Source organism: Elephas maximus, chromosome 15 (genome assembly GCF_024166365.1).
Source record: "Elephas maximus indicus isolate mEleMax1 chromosome 15, mEleMax1 primary haplotype, whole genome shotgun sequence".
In the NCBI taxonomy this organism is placed as follows: domain Eukaryota; kingdom Metazoa; phylum Chordata; class Mammalia; order Proboscidea; family Elephantidae; genus Elephas; species Elephas maximus.
In genome coordinates this window covers 67,685,867-67,706,669 of record NC_064833.1, presented here as the reverse complement: position 1 = coordinate 67,706,669, position 20,803 = coordinate 67,685,867, and the positions used below count along the sequence as shown (strand labels likewise).

Sequence of the window (20,803 nt, the reverse complement as noted above, 5' to 3'; positions counted from 1 at the left end):
AGATTTGACTTCAGAGAGGTGTACTACTTTGGAGGCAAACTTGATTCCTTACATGTTAATTAAATTTCTGATAAAGATGCTTATTTTGAACTGAGCATATTACACAAAGAAATACAAAGCACTGGCTAAACTAAACTAGGAGGGCAAAATTATTAAAAGCTTATTTGGTTTTATTCTCAAGAAGCTGTTGTACTAAAGCTGAATGACTTACATAAATACCTTTGGCATTTGTTGGCTCCTGCTCCTAAACACAATGTTCATATTTCATCTATAATAAGAAAAGCATCTCAAAGATTTGCAAGGCACCAGTCTTGCAAGCGTCCAGTTTGGTGTCTTGAGTAAAGTGAGATTGGCAGAGTCAGCTTAATCCATAATGGAAAGTTGTGAGCAGGGTGCCTGGGCTGCCTGGCAGCTGCTGCTCTGAGGAGTCTCCAGCTACACTAGCCTGCCACTTGTCCCCAAACATCGTTTATCTGGGTCAACGCTGAAATTCACTCAGAGCATATGTGATGGGCCCTTAACGCATTCACACTCTTACCCTTGGGACTTTCCAGAAAACACGCTATGAAGGTGGTTCTCATTTCCAAGGAAGCTATACTAAAAATGAATGCGCTGCTTTAATTCTTCATGTTTACTGAAAGAGGGAAATGTCATATTTCAGAGCTAAATGAAATGGGATCTGCTGAAATTTATACCCTTTAAACAAAGTTCAGTTAAAACAAGGCCAACATGTGCCCCCAAAACCTAGCTTATCTTCACTCTAGGTTTACTGGGCTGGGAGGTTTCCACCACCCCACCACTGTCTTCAACCAATTTTCACCACATATATCTCTGCAGATTTGAGTACTGTCTTAAAACCTAATCACACCATTTAGAGCATCTCCTCCTTGTCTTCCCCCCGCCCCCACCCCAGTTTAATCTAAGTGGAGAGCAATGCCTGAATCGCCAAAGTTTTAAAAAATTATGCTGTAAATGTCTGGATAACTGTGTGACTTTCCCATTTATTATGCCCCAAGACTAATTTTCGTTAAATTCATATCTGCTGAAACTACTTGTTAATTATTAAAACACAAGCCCACCTCAATGCCTCTGAGTTTCTGAATGCGCTTGGATGCTGAGTTTTTTAATGAAAGCTCTTTAGAAGCAAGATATCCTAAGGCCGTTTTATCAAAGTTCTCATAACATAGTATGTTCCTGTATTATGTGTTAAACAGTGAAGAGATATAAAATCAGAGCTGAAGGAGAGGAGCTGGGCACAGCCGTTTCTCTGTGCTCCCAAGTTACACCTCTGGGGGATCTTTATATCCACACTTAACCCCTTGCTTGGGGGCAGGACAGAACTGATGCCTATGGCACCATTCTGGTTTACAGCTGCTCCTTCTGCACGCCCACACAGAGAGAATGCTCAGTGGTTGCTGCGCCCAGAAAGAGGTCCTGGGCTCCTTGACAGGGAGAAGATGTGAGGGTGTTACAGCTCATGGGAAATGGATATTCTAGGGTAAAGAGGGAAAACATGTATTTAAAATTTTATGTACAATACAAAAATTATAATATGCATATAAATACATATGGCATTTCCTCCACTGTTTTCAGTCTTAAAAAATAGAATTGCCTGTTAACTGTATACTGACTTCACATAGATCTGAGGCTGGGAAGGGGGTGAGTCTTCATCCAGACTCATGTCTCCACACAGGTGGCTAGGCTTGGCCAGTTTAACTCCTTTCCTTTTCATCTTCTTTCTTTCTGCTTCCCAAACCTTCCTTCCTAACTCCATTTTTACCTCTATCCCAGTCTAGCTTCTTGGTCTTCTATCCACTTTGACTTTTGAAGATGGTATCTGTAGGATTGAAACATTTTCCAATTGCTTAACTATATATAAAGAGCACTGGTGGGGCAGTGGTTAAGCAGCCCAACTGCTAACCACAAGGTCAGCTATTTGAACCCACCAGCCCCCTCTTTGGGTGGAAGACGTGGCAGTCTGCTCCTGGAAGGATTATAGCCTGGAAAACCCTATGAGGCAGTTCTACCCTATCCGATAGGGTTGCTATGAGTTGAAATCCACTCGACGGCATACACGACAACAGTGTGTCAAAGGAGTTCTGGTGGTGCAAGCGTTAAGCGCTCTACTGCTAACTGAAAGGTCGGCAGTTCAAACCCACCAGCAGCTCCACAGGAGAAAGATGTGGCAATCTGCTTCCATAAAGACTACAGCCTTGGAAACCCTATAGTGCAGTTTTAGTCTGTCCTACAGAGGGTCACTATGAGTTGGAATCAACTTGATGGCAATAGGTTTTCTAACTGTATACAAGCAGCCCCCAGGTTACAAATAAAATCCATTCCTAAGTCTGTCTCTAAGTCTAATTTGAAGGTAGGTTGGAATACATACATATGGTTCTTAAAAGCATCAGTCAAATGTTTGTCTCAGTATATAATATATATTTTACCCTTTTGCACACTGGTTAAGAGCTACAGCTGCTAACCAAAAGGTTGGCAGTCTGAATTCACCAGACGCTCCTTGGAAACCCTATAGGGCAGTTCTACACTGTCCTGTAGGGTCATTATGAGTTGGAATTGACTTGACAGGAGCGGGTTGGGTTTTGATTTACGCATATAAAACACTTAAGAAACACTTCTAAACCGTTCAATTTTTTTTTATGAGCATCACAAAGTAGTGTGTCCATTTGATACCGCGAACCATTGTATTTAACTCAAAATTTTAATACAATAGGCTTTATGATGGTCTGTTCTTAAGTAAGAGTTGTCTGTAAGTCAGACGTTTGTAACCCAGGGATTGCCTGCATAGTGATTTATAGTTTACAAAGCTCTGTGATACCATTCTCTCATTTAACCCTCAAAGCAACCCTACTGGAATAGATGAAGCAAATTCCAGCCCTCGTTATAGTAACGTTTCTAAGACTCAGGGCCTGATGCTTTAACCAAGCCTCTGGAATCTGTAGAAGCATTGGTTATACTAGGTGAGCAGAGCATCAGGCAGCAAAGACACGGACAAGGAAGAATGAACACAAGAGGACTAACCAGAGAAAGTAATTAATGTTCTCAATAGCTAAAAATTTACACATTTCTGATGACATTTTTCCCCCTAAAATTTCTCTCTCTACTTCAACAGCTTCTTCATGAAAATAACTTGCAAAAATCACTTATGCTAGTAACTGAAAATTAACCAAAGCCCCAGTAGAAGAAACAGAAAATTCATGGAAAAGTATATCCTAAAATGTTTTTCCAAGATATATGACCACTAACGTGACAAAAAAAAACAGAGATAGAACACAAACTATCTCTTTGCAAAAGAGAAAGGGAATCCCTTTGTCTGACAGAATTTAAGAATTTCAAATTACTAGCCCTTCAAGTAATTTGGAAGCGGTTGAACTTTCTTCCTGAAACTGATATTAGTATATTTAATTTGGATCCATAATGGGTAGGACTCAGGATTGACTTTGGGGTTTTAATTACTGATAAGGGAAATGTGAATCAAGGCAAATAATCTTGTGAGGAACTGCTCTACCACAGCCATCTAATTTTTTTAATTGTATAATATTACTTGAGCTTAAGAAAAATGACCGAAGTGGCAGGACAAGAAAAACTTCCAGAAGGAAGTAAGGACAGCTGAACATTTAGTGAACTTAGATTTTTAAAAAGCAGTAAGCTCTAATGTTCTGACTTTTTCAAATATTTAGAGATGTCAAACATGTAGGATAGTGAAGAAAAAAAAAAAAAAAAACCGAAACCAAATCCATTGCCACTGTGTCAATTCTGACTCACAGTGACCCTATAGGATAGAGTAGAATGGCCCCACAGGGTTTCCAAGAAGCACCTGGTGGATTTGAACTGCCAACCTTTTGGTTAATAGCCAAGCTCTTAACCACTCCATGAGGGGATGCACCAATGTTATTCCAGTTGTAAGAGTACAAACTGACTTCCTGTAGTTTCCAGGTCTGTAAGGGAATTGCTCACACATTATTGGACCAGCTCATTGTGAAAAATGGGGACAACAGTTTGGTTTCACCTTCTGACATCTTAATTATATTGACTTAATCTAGGAAAATGGTACCTTTAGCACATACTTGCATTTTTTTGCACTTCCATGACAAATTATAGCATGATGAATTTGTACAGATAAATCTCCCTCTTTAAAGCTATGGTTTATAAATGCCCAGCAAAACTGAATTGGAAGTACTGGCAGTTTTCAGACCCTAAGCAGTGAGAATTTAATTCACTCGTTCATCAAATATTTACCACAGCAGTTATATGTGCCCTAATCTAAGCTGGCTGCAGGATATACAAAGGTGAACAAAGATGCCTTTAGGGTTTGTCCTTCCCAACCTAGTTGGAGGGAGATAGTAAATAAATATACTGAGATACAATTCAGACTAATAAACAAAAACCAAGCCTAACCCATTGCTGTCCAGTCGATTCTGACTTATAGCGACCCTATAGGACAGAGCAGAACTGTCCCATAGGGTTTCCAAGGACCAGCTGGTAGATTTGAACTGCCAGTCTTTTGATTAGCAGCCTTAGCTCTTAATCACTACACCACCAGGGTTTCCATTTAGACTAATGGGGGCACTGAATTTAGATTGAAGGGGATGAGAGTGTAGTTGGTGTAGCTAAGGGGTTTTGGAAACCCTCCCTGAAGAAGTAACTTCAATGCTTAAGCCTGAGGACCTAGTAGCCTGAAGGGTGGGCAGGTGGGAGGACATAAGGGCACTGGGCAGAGGAACTGAATATGCAAATACTTTGAGCTGGAAGAAAGCTGTCCTGGGAAAGCATTTTGAAGGTGGGAGGAGGGGAGTGGCATGAGTTGAGGGTGGAGAAGGCCGCCAGGGCCACCAGATACAGGGCCTTAAAGGCACATATTCTAAGTGCCAGGAGAAAATCACTGAAAATACTTTGAGTCGGAAGTGTCCTGATCCAATTCACATTTTAAAAAAGATTACTCTGGCTTTTGCGTGGAGACCTGATTTGGAGGAGTCAGGAATGGGAGCACAGAGTCCAGCTGAGAGGCTGCTGGAATAATCCAGGCAAGAGATGACACGGCTGGGACTTAGGGGGAGGGCAGCAGAGGTGGAGAGAAGCAGAAAGACTGGAAATGTATATCTGGGATACACTTCATAACTTCTGAATTTAAAATTGCAACATGTTTTATTATATTCCCTTGTCAGCAGTTGCCTAGAGCTTTCTACAAGAACCAAGAGTTTTTGCTGTTGTTTTCCAGTGGTATCTTTGGAATTTCCCCCCAAATAATCTGGGGAGAGTGGTAAGGGGAACAGTTGAAACACAAGGATCCGTGAGCTGATAATTGTTTAAGCTGGTATAGGTACATGAGGACTTTAGCATATACTATTCTCCATATTATTCTCAGTGTTGAAATTTTTTAATAATAGAAGTAATTTGTATCCTATTTGGCCTCAAGTCAAAGGTCAGTTTTTTTTTTTTTAAAGAAAAGTACAGTTTTAAAAAATCCTACAGGAAAAGTACATGGCGCCTTTATATTCAAGTCCAAAATTGGGAGACATTAAGTCCCACCTCTAGTTCTAAACAGACATGCAGCAAGCATATGGGTGTTCACCAGCTCGGTTGCCCATGTGTCCCTCCACATTCTATCTGGCTACTTCCATCTCCCTATAGCTGTGAAGGCCACAGTGGGGAGAGGCTGGGGCAGGGGCAGAAGAGGTGCCCTCCTGACATCACCTGTTTATGTACTGCTGTTACCACCTGAAAGGGCCTAATGGGGGAGGAGAGTCTGTCCCCATCACTGACACTCTGCAGCAGCTCTGGGAGCTGCCCAGCCAAGTACCCTTCTAGGTTTAGGGAGGCTGGCCACAAAGGCAGTGGGAGTCGGTGGGATGGAACAAAACCAGGTGCCATCAAGTCAGTCCCAATTCATGGCGACCCCATGTGTGTCAGAGTAGAACTGTGCTCCACAGGATTTTCAGTGAATGGTTTTTTGGAAGCAGATTGCAAGGCCTTTGTTCTGAGCTGCCTCAGGGTGGACTCAAACCTCCAACACTTCGGTTAGCAGTTGCATATGTTAACCATTAGTTATTACTAACTCTCTATCCTCTCACTTTATTTTCCTTCTTCTAATCTGAGAAAACAAAGCTTGTGCGACCAGACACCTGAGATTCTCAACAATGTTAGGACAGCGCTCTCCCGTTCCTTTCACCATGGTTTTTCTATCATCTTGGATGATAATTATTACTTCTAAGGCTCAGATCCAAAAACCAAACCCATTGCTGTAGAGTCAATTCAACTCACAGTGACCCTAAAAGACAGAATAAAACTGCCTCATAGGATTTCCAAGGAGCGGCTGGTGGATTTGAACCACTGAGCTCTTAACCACTGCACTCCACGGCTCAGATAATGCATTTGGCTGTTAACCAAAAGGTCAGCAGTTTGAATCCACTGGCCATTCCTTGGAAACCCTACGGGGCAGTTCTACTCTGTCCTATAGGGTTGCAATGAGTCAGAATCAACTCGATGGCAACGGGTTTGATTTGGTTTTTAAGGCTCAGATCATACAAAGCTCTGTTTCTGTCTATATCCTCTGTAAATGACCTGCTTGTTTCCACTGAAGTGTGGCTTCTAAGGGTCACTTCTCATTTGCTCTCCCAACCAAAGGCCTTACCTTAAAACCCTTTCTTAAAATATTTTTCCCAAGAACTGTAATGTCTTTGAACATCTCTTATAAAATTACTGGATGTTAAGAACAGATAGGATAAAAACTGACCAAATAAGAAATATAAGTGAAATGACAGAAATATTTGAAAGAATTATTGGAAGCAAGAGCTAATAGAATAAAAATTGAGAACAAAAGAAGCACAATTGAAAAGACAGGGGGAATGGAGTGATCCTGGGCCCCTGAAAGTGGGGGGCTTGGACCCGACATACTCTCACATCTTAGACATGGCTTTCAATCTTCTCTATCCAAAGAGATTCTGCCTGATATATTTTTCTGGAAAGTAAATTCACCATATCAGGGGACCATATTCTACCCATAATGCACTAGACGCACTCCAGTGACTCAAAAGAGAGTCTGATTTACCAAGTTCTTACCAAAGGGTAACGAGCCCTGGTGACACAGTAGTTAAAGCACTCAGCTGTCATCCAAAAGGTTGGTGGTTCGAACCCACCAGCTGCTCTGCGGGAGAAAGATGTGATAGTCTGCTTCTGTAAAGATTTACAGCCTTGGAAACCCTATGTGGCGGTTCTACTCCGTCCTACAGGGTCGCTATGCGTCGGAGCTGACTTGACAGCAGTGGGTTTGGTTTTTTTTTTTTTTACCAAAGGGTAAACCCTGATGGAGGAAAGATTGTGGGCCCTGGGGTTGTGTCCAGGCTCAGCGCTCCCTGGTCCCATTGTCTGACAGTAGTTTCTTCATCTACACAACAGGGCTGTGGAGATTACCTCACTAGCATAGAGCAGACTCTGTAAACGTATGCTTATGTTCTTAAAATTGTTCAGAGTTGCTCTTCTATTTCTCAAACATGTCTTAAAAAACGATGTTAGACCTTTTCTCAATTCAAGGTGATGATTTTCACCCTCAGGAGAAAGACAAAAGGGGAATAAAACATTTTGTTAAATCTTATAAACACAGTACCTTTGGGATCAGAACAGAAACCTAAAGAAAAGCTTCAGGGGTCAGCAGATTATTGGCTTCCTTATAGTCTTCACTCTTTAAGTGCTAAGCTGCTAGTAAACTATCTGTATCTACCAATTCTATACCTACTACGGTATGTGTTCTATTAACTGTTGTGTCATCTTCATATTTCTTGTTCTATTAAGAATTAAAGAGGGGCCCATAATATACCTTCAGAAATAAGTCTCCTGTGGTTCACTGGAGGTAGCTAACACTCCTTCATCAGAGAAGCAAAGGAAATGTTCATAGATCTACCATATTTTCTTAACTCTTTAGGTCAGAGTTGATTGGTTCCATATCTCCTGGATTTCCCAGAGGAGACATTAGTACAGGATACAATTATTTTCCTTCGGAACCAACCTAAGAAAAAGTAGGGCGATGGTACAAAGGCAGATCCATTTCCCTACGGCTTAAGAAACAAAAATCTCTGAAGCATAAAAAAGAACCAAGATAGAATAACGATTAACACTGTCTGGGTGGACTGTCAAACTGAAATGGCTGATAATTGTTAACACACCACCGACTCCCTATCTTGCTAAGATGAACTAGTGATTTCGACAGCAGCCACCGCCAGAAGCTGTGGTTTCTAGCTCTTATTCTGCCATGGCTGGGAAGAAGGGAGAGTATCACTTTATGCTCTTCAACTTTTGATATTTAGAAAAAAAAAAAACACTAACAACAGTAACTGCTAGAAGGGCCAGAAAGAGCTAAGCATACACAATCAAGAGCTATAAACGGCCCTGGTTTATGCCAATGATATAGTTTAAAGTTCTGCTAGGCAGAAATCTCTGAAACCTTAATAGAAGCTTTTTCTTTATTTTTTAAAAAGTTTTTTTTTTTTTTTTTTTTTTTTTAAAGAATGTAGAATGCTCAACTCAGAGCTACCATGAGGGAATCTTTCAGTTACTCTCTCCAAAAGCTACTTGGTCCTTCAGCTACTTCCTCCAAAAACAAGTCGCAAAACTCTGTATCTAAAGCATTCTTCAAAGCAAGGAATCTGCAAATGGGACTAAGACAATGAAAATAAGTAAAATATAAAAGGTCAATTGAGCATTTTTAAGTAGTATAATTTTTAATAAGTAGTTAACTGGCCAAGAGTGTACAGTCTTAAGGCAAAGATTTCCTGATCATAAAACTATATATTACAGTACTCCATCTACTTCAAAAAGACTTCAACAGAGAGAATGTGGCTAGGACTTGGTAAGAGTTTTATGATGTTTGTGGAATAAGAGATTATCTTTGCATCACAGATGGTCCTTTTCTGTTAGGCAGATTTCCTCTACTTTTAACTACTAATAAAAGTCGATAATTAGAACAAGCTATATAAAAGTCATTTACTAGAGTGTCCTCCACAGGTTTACTTTCTATCTGCCAAGACTGAACTGCCTCTAGTATATCACTAGGTTGTGAGGTGAAAATAAAACGGAAGAATCCATAAGTGCACTTAACACAAGATGCTTGTTGCTAGGTGCCATTGAGTCGATTTCGACTCATAGCAACCCTATAGGACAGAGCAGAACTGCCCCACAGGGTTTCCAAGGAGTCGCTAGTGGACTGAACTGCCAACCTTTTGGTTAGCAGCCTAGCTCTTAACCACTGCACCACCAGGGCTCCTGAGGGCATAACGAAAGGTATATCACGAGCTCTAAAAGTCGGCAGAGGACTAGGGAAGCCAGAAAGATTATACGTGCTGAGTATCATATCTACAAGGAAACTGAAAAGCAAGTAGATCCAAAGCTTGGTGACCAGAGAATGCTACAATATAAAAGATGCTCGGCAGAGAAGCCAGGAGAGACCCTTTGTGAAAGTTTGTGCTGATTAACAAGAAATATTAACTTTACAATGGAAGCACCAGTAGTCATAAATAAAAATGGAAAACTTCATAAGGGCTTTTAACATAGTATATACCTAAACATAAGGAGCCCTGGTGGAGCAGTGGTTAAATGTTCAGCTGTTAATTAAAAGGTCCGCGATTTGAACCCACCAGCTGTTCCGCTAGAGAAAGATGTAGCAGTCTGCTTCCGTAAAGACTGACAGCCTTGGAAACCCTACACAGGCAGTTCTACTGTGTCCTATATAGGGTTGCTATGAGTCGGAATAGACTCGACAGCAATGGGTTTAAATCTAAGCGTCATGCAAAAAAGTGACTCTTCCGTGTCCAACTAGTGTTTCTTATACTCTGAAGTATTAGGTTAAACCATATGAAATCGCCCTTTTTTTGTACATCAGAAAGGGCACATATTGAAATTTCTAATATGTGACCTTTCTGATGTACAGAAAAAAGGCGATTTCATATGGTTTAACCTAATACTTCCAGACTTCTGAAGTCTCTTTCTTTCTTTTTTTTGAATGCCCATATTATAATGCTGCTATTTATTTCTGGGAGCCCTGGTGGCAGTGGTTAAGAGCTACGGCTGCTAACCTTAGCAGCTCTTAAGAGCCATAGCTCTTAACCACTGTGCCACCAGGGCTCCCAGAAACAAACAGTAGCTTTATAATACAGCATTCAAAAAGAAAGAAAGAAGCTTCAGAAGTCCGGAAGTATGAGGTTAAACCATATGAAATCGCCCTTTTTCTGTACATTGGAAAAGTCACATATTAGAAATTTCATATGGTTCGACCAAATAAAAAAGTATGTTCATTAATTTAATGTTAAGAGTAAAATCCTGAGGAAATTATCATTTTTTGGTGGGTTCGAAAAGAGGTTTACTTTTACAGAAAAGTATTATTACTGAAGCAGGAAAAAGATGTTTCATGCTCTAGGCTAAATTTATGCCTCAAGTCACACAAAACTGTGGCCAGTCAGTACGCACTTAAATAAGCCTAAAAATAAAAATATCCATTTATAAACTTCTCCTTTTTTTTTTTTTGTCAAACAAATGACATCCATCCCTAATAAAATTTTATTCCCAATAGATTCCTCCATCCCTCTCTCTTGATCTCTGAACTCCGCTATTAACGGTAAAACTTCAAGCACATTTTCCTGCTAGGCCCACATACACCCCATTCTCAATCCATTATTCACTCACTTTCTCCTACTCACTTCAGCCCTTCCCTACTGCTCTACTTTCTTCCAACCTTGGCACAGCCACAGTCCCATCTGTCTCTGTCAGCCTCCCCACCCCCCCAGTCCTCCATTCTTTTCCTTTTAACATACGTACAAGTGATCTAATCTTTACTGCATAGAACGTGGTGATTCTTGGGAGGCTCAGCCTCCCCCCCTTTCCCATGTAGATGAGCTCTGCTATTTTAAACAATGCATGCAGATTTTGCCGTGTAACTTTCCAATTTTGCCGCGTTTAGATCTTGGTGGGCTTCTCAATACCCATTCTGCCTAAAAGGCGCCACCAAAAATAATTTGCATTTTATGCTTTAATCTGTGCACAGCTCAACTTAATTATCAGAATAAAGGTACACATTTTAACTAGATATGTTTTCATGTGGATTGTTGGGATTTTTTTTTTTTTTTCTGGCACACACAGTGTAGTGCTTTCTGGGGCAGCGATGGATTTTTTTTTTTTTTAAGTAACTTCCAGACTCATGAAGATGTACAGAGCCTGACTGAAGTCCATCATGCTATTTAACACCAGGAAAGTGACAGAGGAGCTCAAATGTGCCTTCAACATTTTTGATGATGGAAAATCAATTTCAGAACAGTGCGGGTACATTTTAGACTCATTGTATTAGGCTTAATCATTTTCCAGCTTTGACTTTTGGCTGTTGAGAACCTCTTTGGTGGTGTCTGTCGCCAGCGGATTGACAAGCAATATCTGCCATCCCATTGGATTGAACGACCCGGCAAAACCATCCACCCTGTATTTACATACCTTGAATTTGCTATTTCAACTTTGGTTCTTGCCATGGCGGCTGCTCTTTGAGCACCTTCAATTGCTCTGTCCACTTTCTCCCTAGTTTTTGTGTTTCTTATTGGTATGAGCTGCTTCCTTATTCCACGGACCAGAATATTATTTTTGTATTTTCCCTCTTCTTTGGAGCCATCAGGAAACACGGTACAGCCATATCCGTGCCTCTTGTTATTTGCCCATTCGCCTTCATACTTCATGCCGTTGGAGCGCTCGCTGATGCCGAAACCATTGCGCTTGTCGTTCTTCCACTCGCCCATGTAGGTTTCCGTGGTGGTGGCGTCAACGTGGTCTTCCACGGGGCAAAAATCACAATCTACGTCGCCGAAACTAATCGTGGAGTTGGCATCGCTGGAACTGATTCTGCTCATGGCTGCGTCGCTGCGGACCGAGCTGCGCTTGCTGGAGATCGAAGACTTGGACTCCGACTTGCGGAGTTTCATGCTCCCGAGAAGTGAGCCTCTTCGGAACAGACCGCCCTTCTTCTTCCCAGCCGAGAGCTCGGAGTCTGCGTGGAAGTTGAGCACAAAGCCACCGCGGGTGCCTGCCGGGCTGTCAGCGGCGGCCGCGGCGTCGTGGAGCACGCTGCCATTGCTCTGCTCGCTGCGCAGCGAGGCCAGTGAGGTGCGCAATGGGGAGCGGATCACCGTGGCCATGCCGTAGGGCACGCTCTGGCGCACACCGTAGCCGTGCCGCATGCCACCGGCCCACTGGCCCTGGTAGGTACCTTCAAGAAATGGCAAGAAAGCACAGTGTGAGTAGGGGCTGAAAGGGGGTGCGAATGTCTGCAAGCAAGGGGTCATTAGCACTGGGAGAGCCTAAAGGCAGCACGCAAGCCCCCGGTTAAATCCGACACATTTCTAAGTCAATCCTAAGGAATATTTTTCATTCACTTGTGAATCCCCGCCCTGTAATTTTAAGTCTATGGCTTTAATGTGATTGTATAGGATTTCCCAATAGACTAGTAACGTCTACTTTTCATTTTAAAGCGTGTACGAGTGTGTCAGATGAAAACCACCGACTTTCGGATATACAAAGTGATTAGCAAACCACTGTCCTCTCCCCGCTACAATTAACACGTCAATTTTCTCTTCGGAAGGTAGTGTAACAGTAGCAGATGAAATGAGCTCTATTTGTGAATTTTATTCTAATTTTACTAATTTAGTTGAAAAAGTCTTAAATATGACTTTTAGGTCTATGTCAGGATAGCATTCCAACAAGCACAAAGACAGCATTATTATTAGTGATCTGATACTTGGAACATGTGTGTTACCTTTTCTGAGGGTAAGAAAACTGTTTAATATTTAGGATTACCGATTAAGATCGGGTGAAACTTTTTGAGCAAAGAGTGACTTGACAAATACATGTACTGAATATACTGAACTATTATGGAAAAACGAGGAATTAAATTTGTCCCACTTATTACTTGTCAAATCTCTTCCTTCTCCTTGCCCTTCTTTTCATGGGTTCCCCTATTCTCTAGTCTCTGCCACTGAATGGTGAATCACGTTACAGAGTAGAAGCACCTTGAGGGTAGGAATTACCACCTATAAGCACAAAAGTCCCAGACTCCAGGCTTGTATGGCCTGGGTCTGTAGGCGTTGACACTTACAGATTCTGGATGTTCAATGACTATGCTTAAACAGTAAAGAGGTATGGTAGCTAAACAGATTACACTCTTTACCCCTTGAGAAACTGAGATAAGAGCAGTGGAAACCTTCTGCTCGTACCATCATGGCACTAATCTCGGAGCAGAGATGTATTTGAAGTGTGTTAAGGCTAAGACTTTGTTGACACCAAATCACTTTTTCAATGACTGTTGTGCCTTTTCATGAACAGGATGAGCTCTCGTTGACAAGCACTTGTTTTCAATAAGTCTATTAAGTAAGTAAGCAAAGATGTTTAAAAAAACAAAACAACTGGCGCAGCTTTTAAAATAGTTTTAGGAGGATATGAATGTTAAGATTAGGGAACTCAGAATTTTCTTTTAAAAATCAGGCCAACTTTAATTAAAGGGCAATTAAATGTAATTATACAAGGAAAATACCAAATTTTGAGTTATCGTATTTTTTTTTTTTTATCCACCAAAAGCAGCTATGTGGAAAAATTTTAAATGTTACTATTTCTGTATTACCCCTAACGACTCACGGTATCACAGAAAGTAATTCATGATTACAGGCTGTCTTGACCTTCTTTAGTTTCTGATCATATAGATCCATCATACAGTCACTTTGCATTTGATATTGCCATGCTCAGATTTCCACTGAGTGCCAAACATGTATTTTTAAAATACTGAGTAAGAACATCAGTGACTGTGTACCATTGTAAGGAGAGATTATTATTTTGCTGCATTTAACAGTTAATCCACAATGTCTCCAAAGTAAAAAAGTTTTGACCTTCCGCCTTCTCTGTTCAATTTGATATATTTACATCTTGTAGACATAGCCAATAGCAGGTCAACAATGAAATACTAAATGGGTCTGGTACTGTGTCATAGTCTGGATAGACGTGAAAATCTTAACTTGACATCTATGAACTTCTGAGCAGGTGGGTGGGCCATAGCTTTCTCAAAAGGATTGACCTCAAAGTATAAGACAGATATACAGAACATTTCAGTTTGACAGGTTTCCTACCAAATACTAACCATTCCGAAACACCACCACCTCAACAGGGAACTGAATTATTAGGAAATTCAACTATGATTATTCCTCCGCCTATATAGATAAAATTTAAATTTCAAATAAAAGTTATACAGCTTAAATTAAACATACTAAAACAAATCATCTGATAATATTTAGTTTGGAATTTTTTTTTTTAAAAAAGAGAAACACTGTAATCATAGCCTTTTAATTCTAACCTTCTACATAATGACAATTTAATTTTGGTGTTAACAATTTCCAAAGGTGCTGTCTGATATTAATAAGTATCTGTACTTTTTAAACACAATCATAATACCTTGGTAAATGTTTAATACTGAGGGAAAATGAACAACTAGTTTTCTTAAACAGATATCTCCAAAAGTAAGACTAGTATCTAGAATTTCCAAAGAAGCATTGCTTGAAAATCCAAGCAGTTTAAAGCAACAGCAAATATTTAAAAGGTTTTAGTCTTTGCTTAACCACCAAACAGGCAACAGGGTACACAGGCACTGGCCATATTCCCATGCTATTCTGTTAAAGCACAGTATATGGTAGAATTCCTCCGTGGAATTGCTAGAAACCTACTTATAGCCAAACTGTTAGCAGTTCATCTGAAATTTAAAATAGGTTTGGTTTAGTCAATGAAGCTAGAAAAAAGGGCCTGTTTCTTTATGAAGCAGGTGGGTTCTAACTTCTTCCTGCTGCTCAAATAAAGTTCTAATTAGTTCCTCTTGATTCTTTAAATATAGATGAGTATTTCACAAGTGTAAAAGTTATTTTTACAGGTTTTGTTTTAAATTATGTTCCATGGTTTTTATCTGGTGCTGGTTTTCTCGATATAGGCATTTTAACAACACAGTCTTGAGGTGGAAAGCATCCAGTTCGGAATGAATTTCAGTCAAATTTAGACTGCACTATGCTAAACTTGAATGGGTATGTATAAGTACGCACATAGTTAAGAAGGCAATGTGTCTCCCTAAATATTTTCGATAGCTTTATGGTAAGTGGAAAAATGAAGCACAACAGATCAGAATCCGCGCAAAAATATGCTGGGCACCAAGATTTGGATTTTATTGTATGGTTCTCGTTTATTCTCAATATTCAGGAGGTTTTTATTTCAGCAACACTTCACACAAGATCACTAATAAACGCTAAGTGATACTTCTCACATGGAATTACTACTTCGTTCCTCCTCCAGTTTAACGTCACCACAAAATACATGGAATCAGATTTTCTTAAATCCATTAGAAGCTGCACAGGAAGGCACATGTAGTAATAGGGAGAGTGGAGGCAAAACCAAGCTAGAGCTTAAGTAAGAATACGGAAAGTGATATTTCCCATTTTGACCAAAATCTTTGTATAAAACAAGTTATAACAAGACACTTCCATCAGGACCTCCATTTTGCCATGACAGGCAAAGCTATGATTAAGGAGTTCCTAATGAAATGAAGTGACATCTGAAAGAAAGGAGAAAATTGACCTGCACAGAGTAGACTTTCAACAGGGATTTTAAAACTTTATTTCTTCCTAATTGTAGCATATTAGATGATTTTAGAGGAGAAAACCACAGTACTATGGTGATGCCCAGTTTTAAGATTTTTTTTTTTTGGTTTGTTTTTTAAAAGTTAGTCTTAAAACAGAAGGCAGATTATCCATAAAGCCATGCTGCATAATTATTTAGGCTCCTACAACACACAGACGACCTTTAGCATGCTATATATATTTTGATTATTAGGTATAATGAATACTCTAAAGCCAAGAGATTTTGTTTAATGAATACGAACTTTAAAAGACATTTTATTTTTAACCTTCCCAAACTGAAGTGAGAGAACTATTCACAGCCTTCTTAAAAGGTTATAAAACAATGCACACATTAAAAAAATAAAGTTTGCATTCCACTTTGAGCATGGGATTTAGTTAAACAGAGCTGAGGCCTCCAATAACATCCAATCACAAACTAACATATTTGTAGGGCTGTCAACCAAGGCACTCTATGCCCATTCAAAACATTTAAGAGCCTTAATTAACTACTGTGGAACTTAAGACTCCTATAAAAAAAAATATAGCCCACATTAAAGTGTTAGAGAAAGTTTTTTGTTTTTTAAATCCATCAGAAAACCATTTTCTTTATTTATACTGTAGGATGGAAAGATGTCCTTTTCAGCAAATCCTACCATTCCGCTGTTTTGCATTTGAAACACCGCCTAAGTGTTCTGAGTAAGTGAAGTGTACAAATTGTATAAGCTTTTACATAAGCAATGGCATAACTGAGGCTGCAGTGGGCTGAAGAAACTTTTAATTGGATCCCATTAATATCCTCCAACTCTGAGCTGCTTAATTGCAAAAGGTGACATTGCCTCTTACAACCCTTTTCAATTAAAAATGATTATGTTTATTATCAGAAAATTTATTTTGCCAAAGCATGAGTCATTCATCTTTCTCTGCTTGATACACAAGGAAATCCGTCAGGTTTTGACACCTGTTTCAATAATATACACTTTCCCTAATTAAAAAAATAAAAGAACTTGTGTATTATATACACAATTTCTTTGGCAAGTACTGTTAAATATTAAAATAAGGTGAAGTTTTTTTCACAGCCAGGCAAACTGTTTGGGTCATACACCTTAATGCCAACCAGTGTTTCAGGGCTGCCGCCATTATCAGGAGTGATGTATCCCTGCAAATTTAGCAGCTACCCAGGCTAGAGGAAAATACGTTTCAAATGTTTGTTTTTGTAGACGTAGACTTCATTAGTTCCCCATTTATAAAACGTTTTCAAGTAATTTGTCCAAGGAACTCCAAGTCAGCAAAGACTACTATTTTCTTGACTGAAAACCAGTAAAGAACCGAATGAAAACGGAGAAAAACCCACGCTCTCTGAACCCCGTCTGCATCAGGTGGCTGCTCCTCTCCCCTAAGTAGGAAGCTTCCAAATGCACCCCAAAAACAGTCCAATTCCCCAACATCCTAGTTATGGGGTTCTGGCTTCTATCTTTAGGCTACTAGATGGCCAGAGTCGAAATACGACTCCACGTGAAACCAATCCGGTGAACGGTCAGCACGCACCGTCAGCCCCACAGCTTTTCGCTCTAACTCTATGGGAGTGGCAATTTCAAACCCGGCCGGGAGAGGGAGGGATCAGGAACGTAATGTGACGGGCTCAAGTGACAGCGCCCTCTCTCCAGCCCAGCCCTCCCGGTGGCAGTGCAGCGCTGGCGCTGGCCAGGTATATTCACGCCTCGCTCCCCCGGGTGTGGATATACGACCCGCTCCAAGAGTGGGGTCAGACCAAACCCTCGCGCACCAAGCCGGTCCCAACGCACCCTCTGGGGGAGGAAGAGCGCGGAAGGTGGGTGGGAGGCTTCCCCAGGTGTTTTGGCGGGTTTCCGGACACGTGCGCCTCGAGTCCGCCCCCCTTCCCCTCAGCCTGGGCAAAGCCCTCCGCACCACCTCGCAGGGCAGCCGAGCCGCCTGCGACGCCGCTCACCTCCGTCCCCGTAGGTCTCCACGCCGTACCCGTCCTGCAGCCCGTTACTCCAGGTACCCTCGTAGCGAGCGGGGGTGCACAGGCTCTGCCGGACCCCATAGCGCCCCTTGAAACCATGTGACCACTCCCCCCGGTACATCCACTTGCCCTTCGTCTCCACCCCCAGCCCGTGGCGCTTGCCCTGCGCCCAGTAGCCTTGGTAGGTGTTGCCGCTGGGCCAGGTGTAGCCGCCAACCACCTCGAAGCCGTGCGACCAGGAGCCGGAGTACTCGCCCTGGCCCTTGGGCCCCGTGCAGATGCCATGCCCGTGCGCCTTGCCCTCCTCCCAGCCGCCGCAGTAGGTGCCGCCATCGTCGAAGTCGAACCTTCCGCCCGTCATTCGGGGGGCAGCCCCGGCGCGCTCCCCGCGGGGGCACGGACACGGGCAGAGCTGGGCACGGCAGGGTGTAGGTCGGAGGTGGGGGCCCGGCGGGCGAGCTCGCGACAGCGCCCTGGGCAGCTCGCGCCGCCGCTCGGCTCCAGTCCGACGCCGCCCCCGTCCTCCCCTCCTCTTTCGCCGCCGCCACCGCCGCCTTCCTCCTCCTCCTCCTTAGCTGCCGCCGCCGCCCGGGCCAGCGCTGCGCGCGAGAGGACAGCCCAGGCTTCAGAGCGGACCTTCAGCTGCTCCCGCCCGCCCACGTGAGCCGGGCACCGCCCCGCGCCCGCCCCTCGTCCCCTCCCCGGCCGCCGAGGCCCGGCCCCGCGGCGAGCCCGCCCACCGGGCCCTGCGCCCAGCCCCGGAGCTGCGGTCTCCCGGGCGGGCGCTGAGGGCCGGTTCGCGTGGCGCGCATATGTTCGCGCAGCGGGATGCCGGTGTGAGGGCCAGTGTACCCAGGGACGCTCGAGAATCTCTGCCTGTAGATGAAGGCGCGGCTGCATGCGTGGGGGCAGTTTGCGGGCTGAGGAGCCTCCTGTGTTTGTGCTTGGGGTTTTAAAATGCGGTTAAGCTCGTGTAAATGCGCCCACGTGTGTGTTGAGGCAAAACTCATGTATGTGTGTTTGTCTGCATGGGGCTTGTAGTTGCCCTTTTTTTGTGTGTGTGTGTGACATTCCAACGTGTGTTCTGTTGCGTTTGTCTTGTTCAGCTGTCATCATGAATTAATAGTCCCCAGATATATGTATGCATGTGATATAAATCTGGCAGCCTAGATATAATTGTGCAGAATGTTCTTTTCCACCTACCCATTTCAGTGCACATGTGTTTGCATTTATTTAACGCGTGTACTGTGGGAGAGCAATACAGTTTGAAAAAGCACAGAATAAACTGGTTAATTTTTTATTTGTTATGATTAAGAGGCTATTGTTAATGTCTGCCCCTTCCCCCCAATGCTGAATTTCTTCTTTTAGCAATTTTAGAAATTTTTTTTCAGCCTGGAGCTGTGTACCCAACAGGCAAAGGCTCAGTGTCTGTATTGTAGAAGTGTCTGGAATGTACACCTGGTACCTCTTCACTGGTATCCACAGTTTAAAAGAGTAAATAGAAGCTTTCAAGGATGAATATGGTAAGTAAAACACTGCTCTAAGTTTACAAAGAGTGTGTGACCTACAAAACCCGGGACAGGTGTCAGCTGATCTACTTTCCAGCAGTAATTCTGCTTTCTTGAATTCACATTAGGCAATGCTTTTAAACTTTCAAATCTCTATTTCACCGTCTTCCAAATGGGTATGACAGGATTTGTCTTTTCCTCTCTATGTTAGGTAATACCTGAGTACTGTAGGTACAGTGTAAAGCCAAGAATTATAGCCTTAGTAATAAACAAGTTGAATCAGTCAGTGTATCTGATAAGACCAGGCACCGGTTTGATCCTCACCTTCAGAATATCCATGGGAGACATGTCTCTGGGGCTCACAGCCAGGGGTTTTTGGTTGGTCTCAGGGATACTACTTTGCAGGGTATTCATGGTATTCTTTGGGCTGAAAGGCCCTTGGGTGTGTGGGTGAGCATCAGATGCTGCCAAATGTTCTCTCACCAGATATTTGATAATCAGATAAAAACACAAGGGCAGATGTCAGGGAAGACAGCAGGGAAAGAGTAGGCGAAACTGCACAGAAAAGAAACTGAAATTGATCTTGATTGGCTCTATCCAGGACCAGAGCTGGCCTTTCCTGCTTATGTGGCTGAAATAATGAAAGAAAAAATTTCAGTTTACACAGAACCAAATCACCAAAGAGAATTACAAACCCTCTCCATGGCACTGCCCACAGAGTTTCCAGGAATAGGCTTACCCTAGTGGCCTGAAATAATTAGGCATCTTGCTCAGCATTTTGCCGTGGACTGGGGATTGATTTAGGCCACTGGGAAAACGAGGGCCCAGGACTTGGCAGCTGAGCCAGAATCCCAGTTCTCTGCTATGGGGTACTCCAGAATCAGTATCTGGTATAGACAGACACAGTCCCATCTATTTTGGGGTTCTGTATGATATGAGAAGCAATGTGCTTACTCAAGTCAACATTTTTTTTTTCTTTTTAAATTGTCTTCCTCCACAGAATAACTTTTGTCCTTTCACTCTTGGTTTTTTTTTGGACCTATATATGTCAGGACTCTTGTTCTTTAAGAGCTAAGTTTTTGTTTGCAAGCATGGTAGAAACATTTCCTTTTTCCTTTTCCTAAATAGCTCTCTAGCTCCCATGCAAACGATGAAGTTTTTGGAGTACACAACACAGGGCAAGTTCCTGGCTTCTGTAATGAATGCCTAGTTTATCTATGTCCCTGGGTGGCGCCAGTGGTTAACAGGCACCTCAGGAGAAAGGCCTGGTGAACTACTTATGAAAAAAATCATCCATTGAAAACCCTATGGAGCATAGTTCTACTCTGACACACATGGGGTAGCCATGAGTCAGCTGGTGCTAGTACTGGTCTGCCTGTGATGGATGGGCAAACAACGGTGGTATAAGCACCTCTGGGTAGAATATGGAGATTTGGGGAGGACTGAAAATATGGCTGTTTATCTCTTAATCTTTTCTTCTCTTTATTCCTTTAATTAAAAGAGAGAAACCACCACCAGAGACTCAAATATCTGCTCTTAAATTTCAATCAATTTTAATCCTAACCCAACTCTGCCATTGCCTCTCTTCGTGGAAAAAAGTCTATTAAATTTTTGGTACCATCCTAGACAAC

General features: G+C 42.2%; 1 protein-coding gene across 6 annotated transcripts in view; it reads right to left on the bottom strand.

Moving 5' to 3' along the window:
- JPH1 (junctophilin 1) overlaps positions 1-18,210 on the bottom strand; it is an 88,785-nt gene extending 70,575 nt beyond the window's left edge. For all 6 annotated transcript variants that reach the window (XM_049853843.1, XM_049853840.1, XM_049853841.1 and 3 more), the window contains exons 1-2: positions 17,647-18,210; positions 11,485-12,247 (exon numbers count right to left, since the gene is read on the bottom strand). In XM_049853843.1, the coding sequence (XP_049709800.1) occupies positions 11,485-12,247; positions 17,647-18,025 (1,142 nt within the window). In that variant the 5' untranslated portion in view covers positions 18,026-18,210. The remainder of the gene's footprint in view (positions 1-11,484; positions 12,248-17,646) is intronic.
- Positions 18,211-20,803: the final 2,593 nt, after the last annotated feature.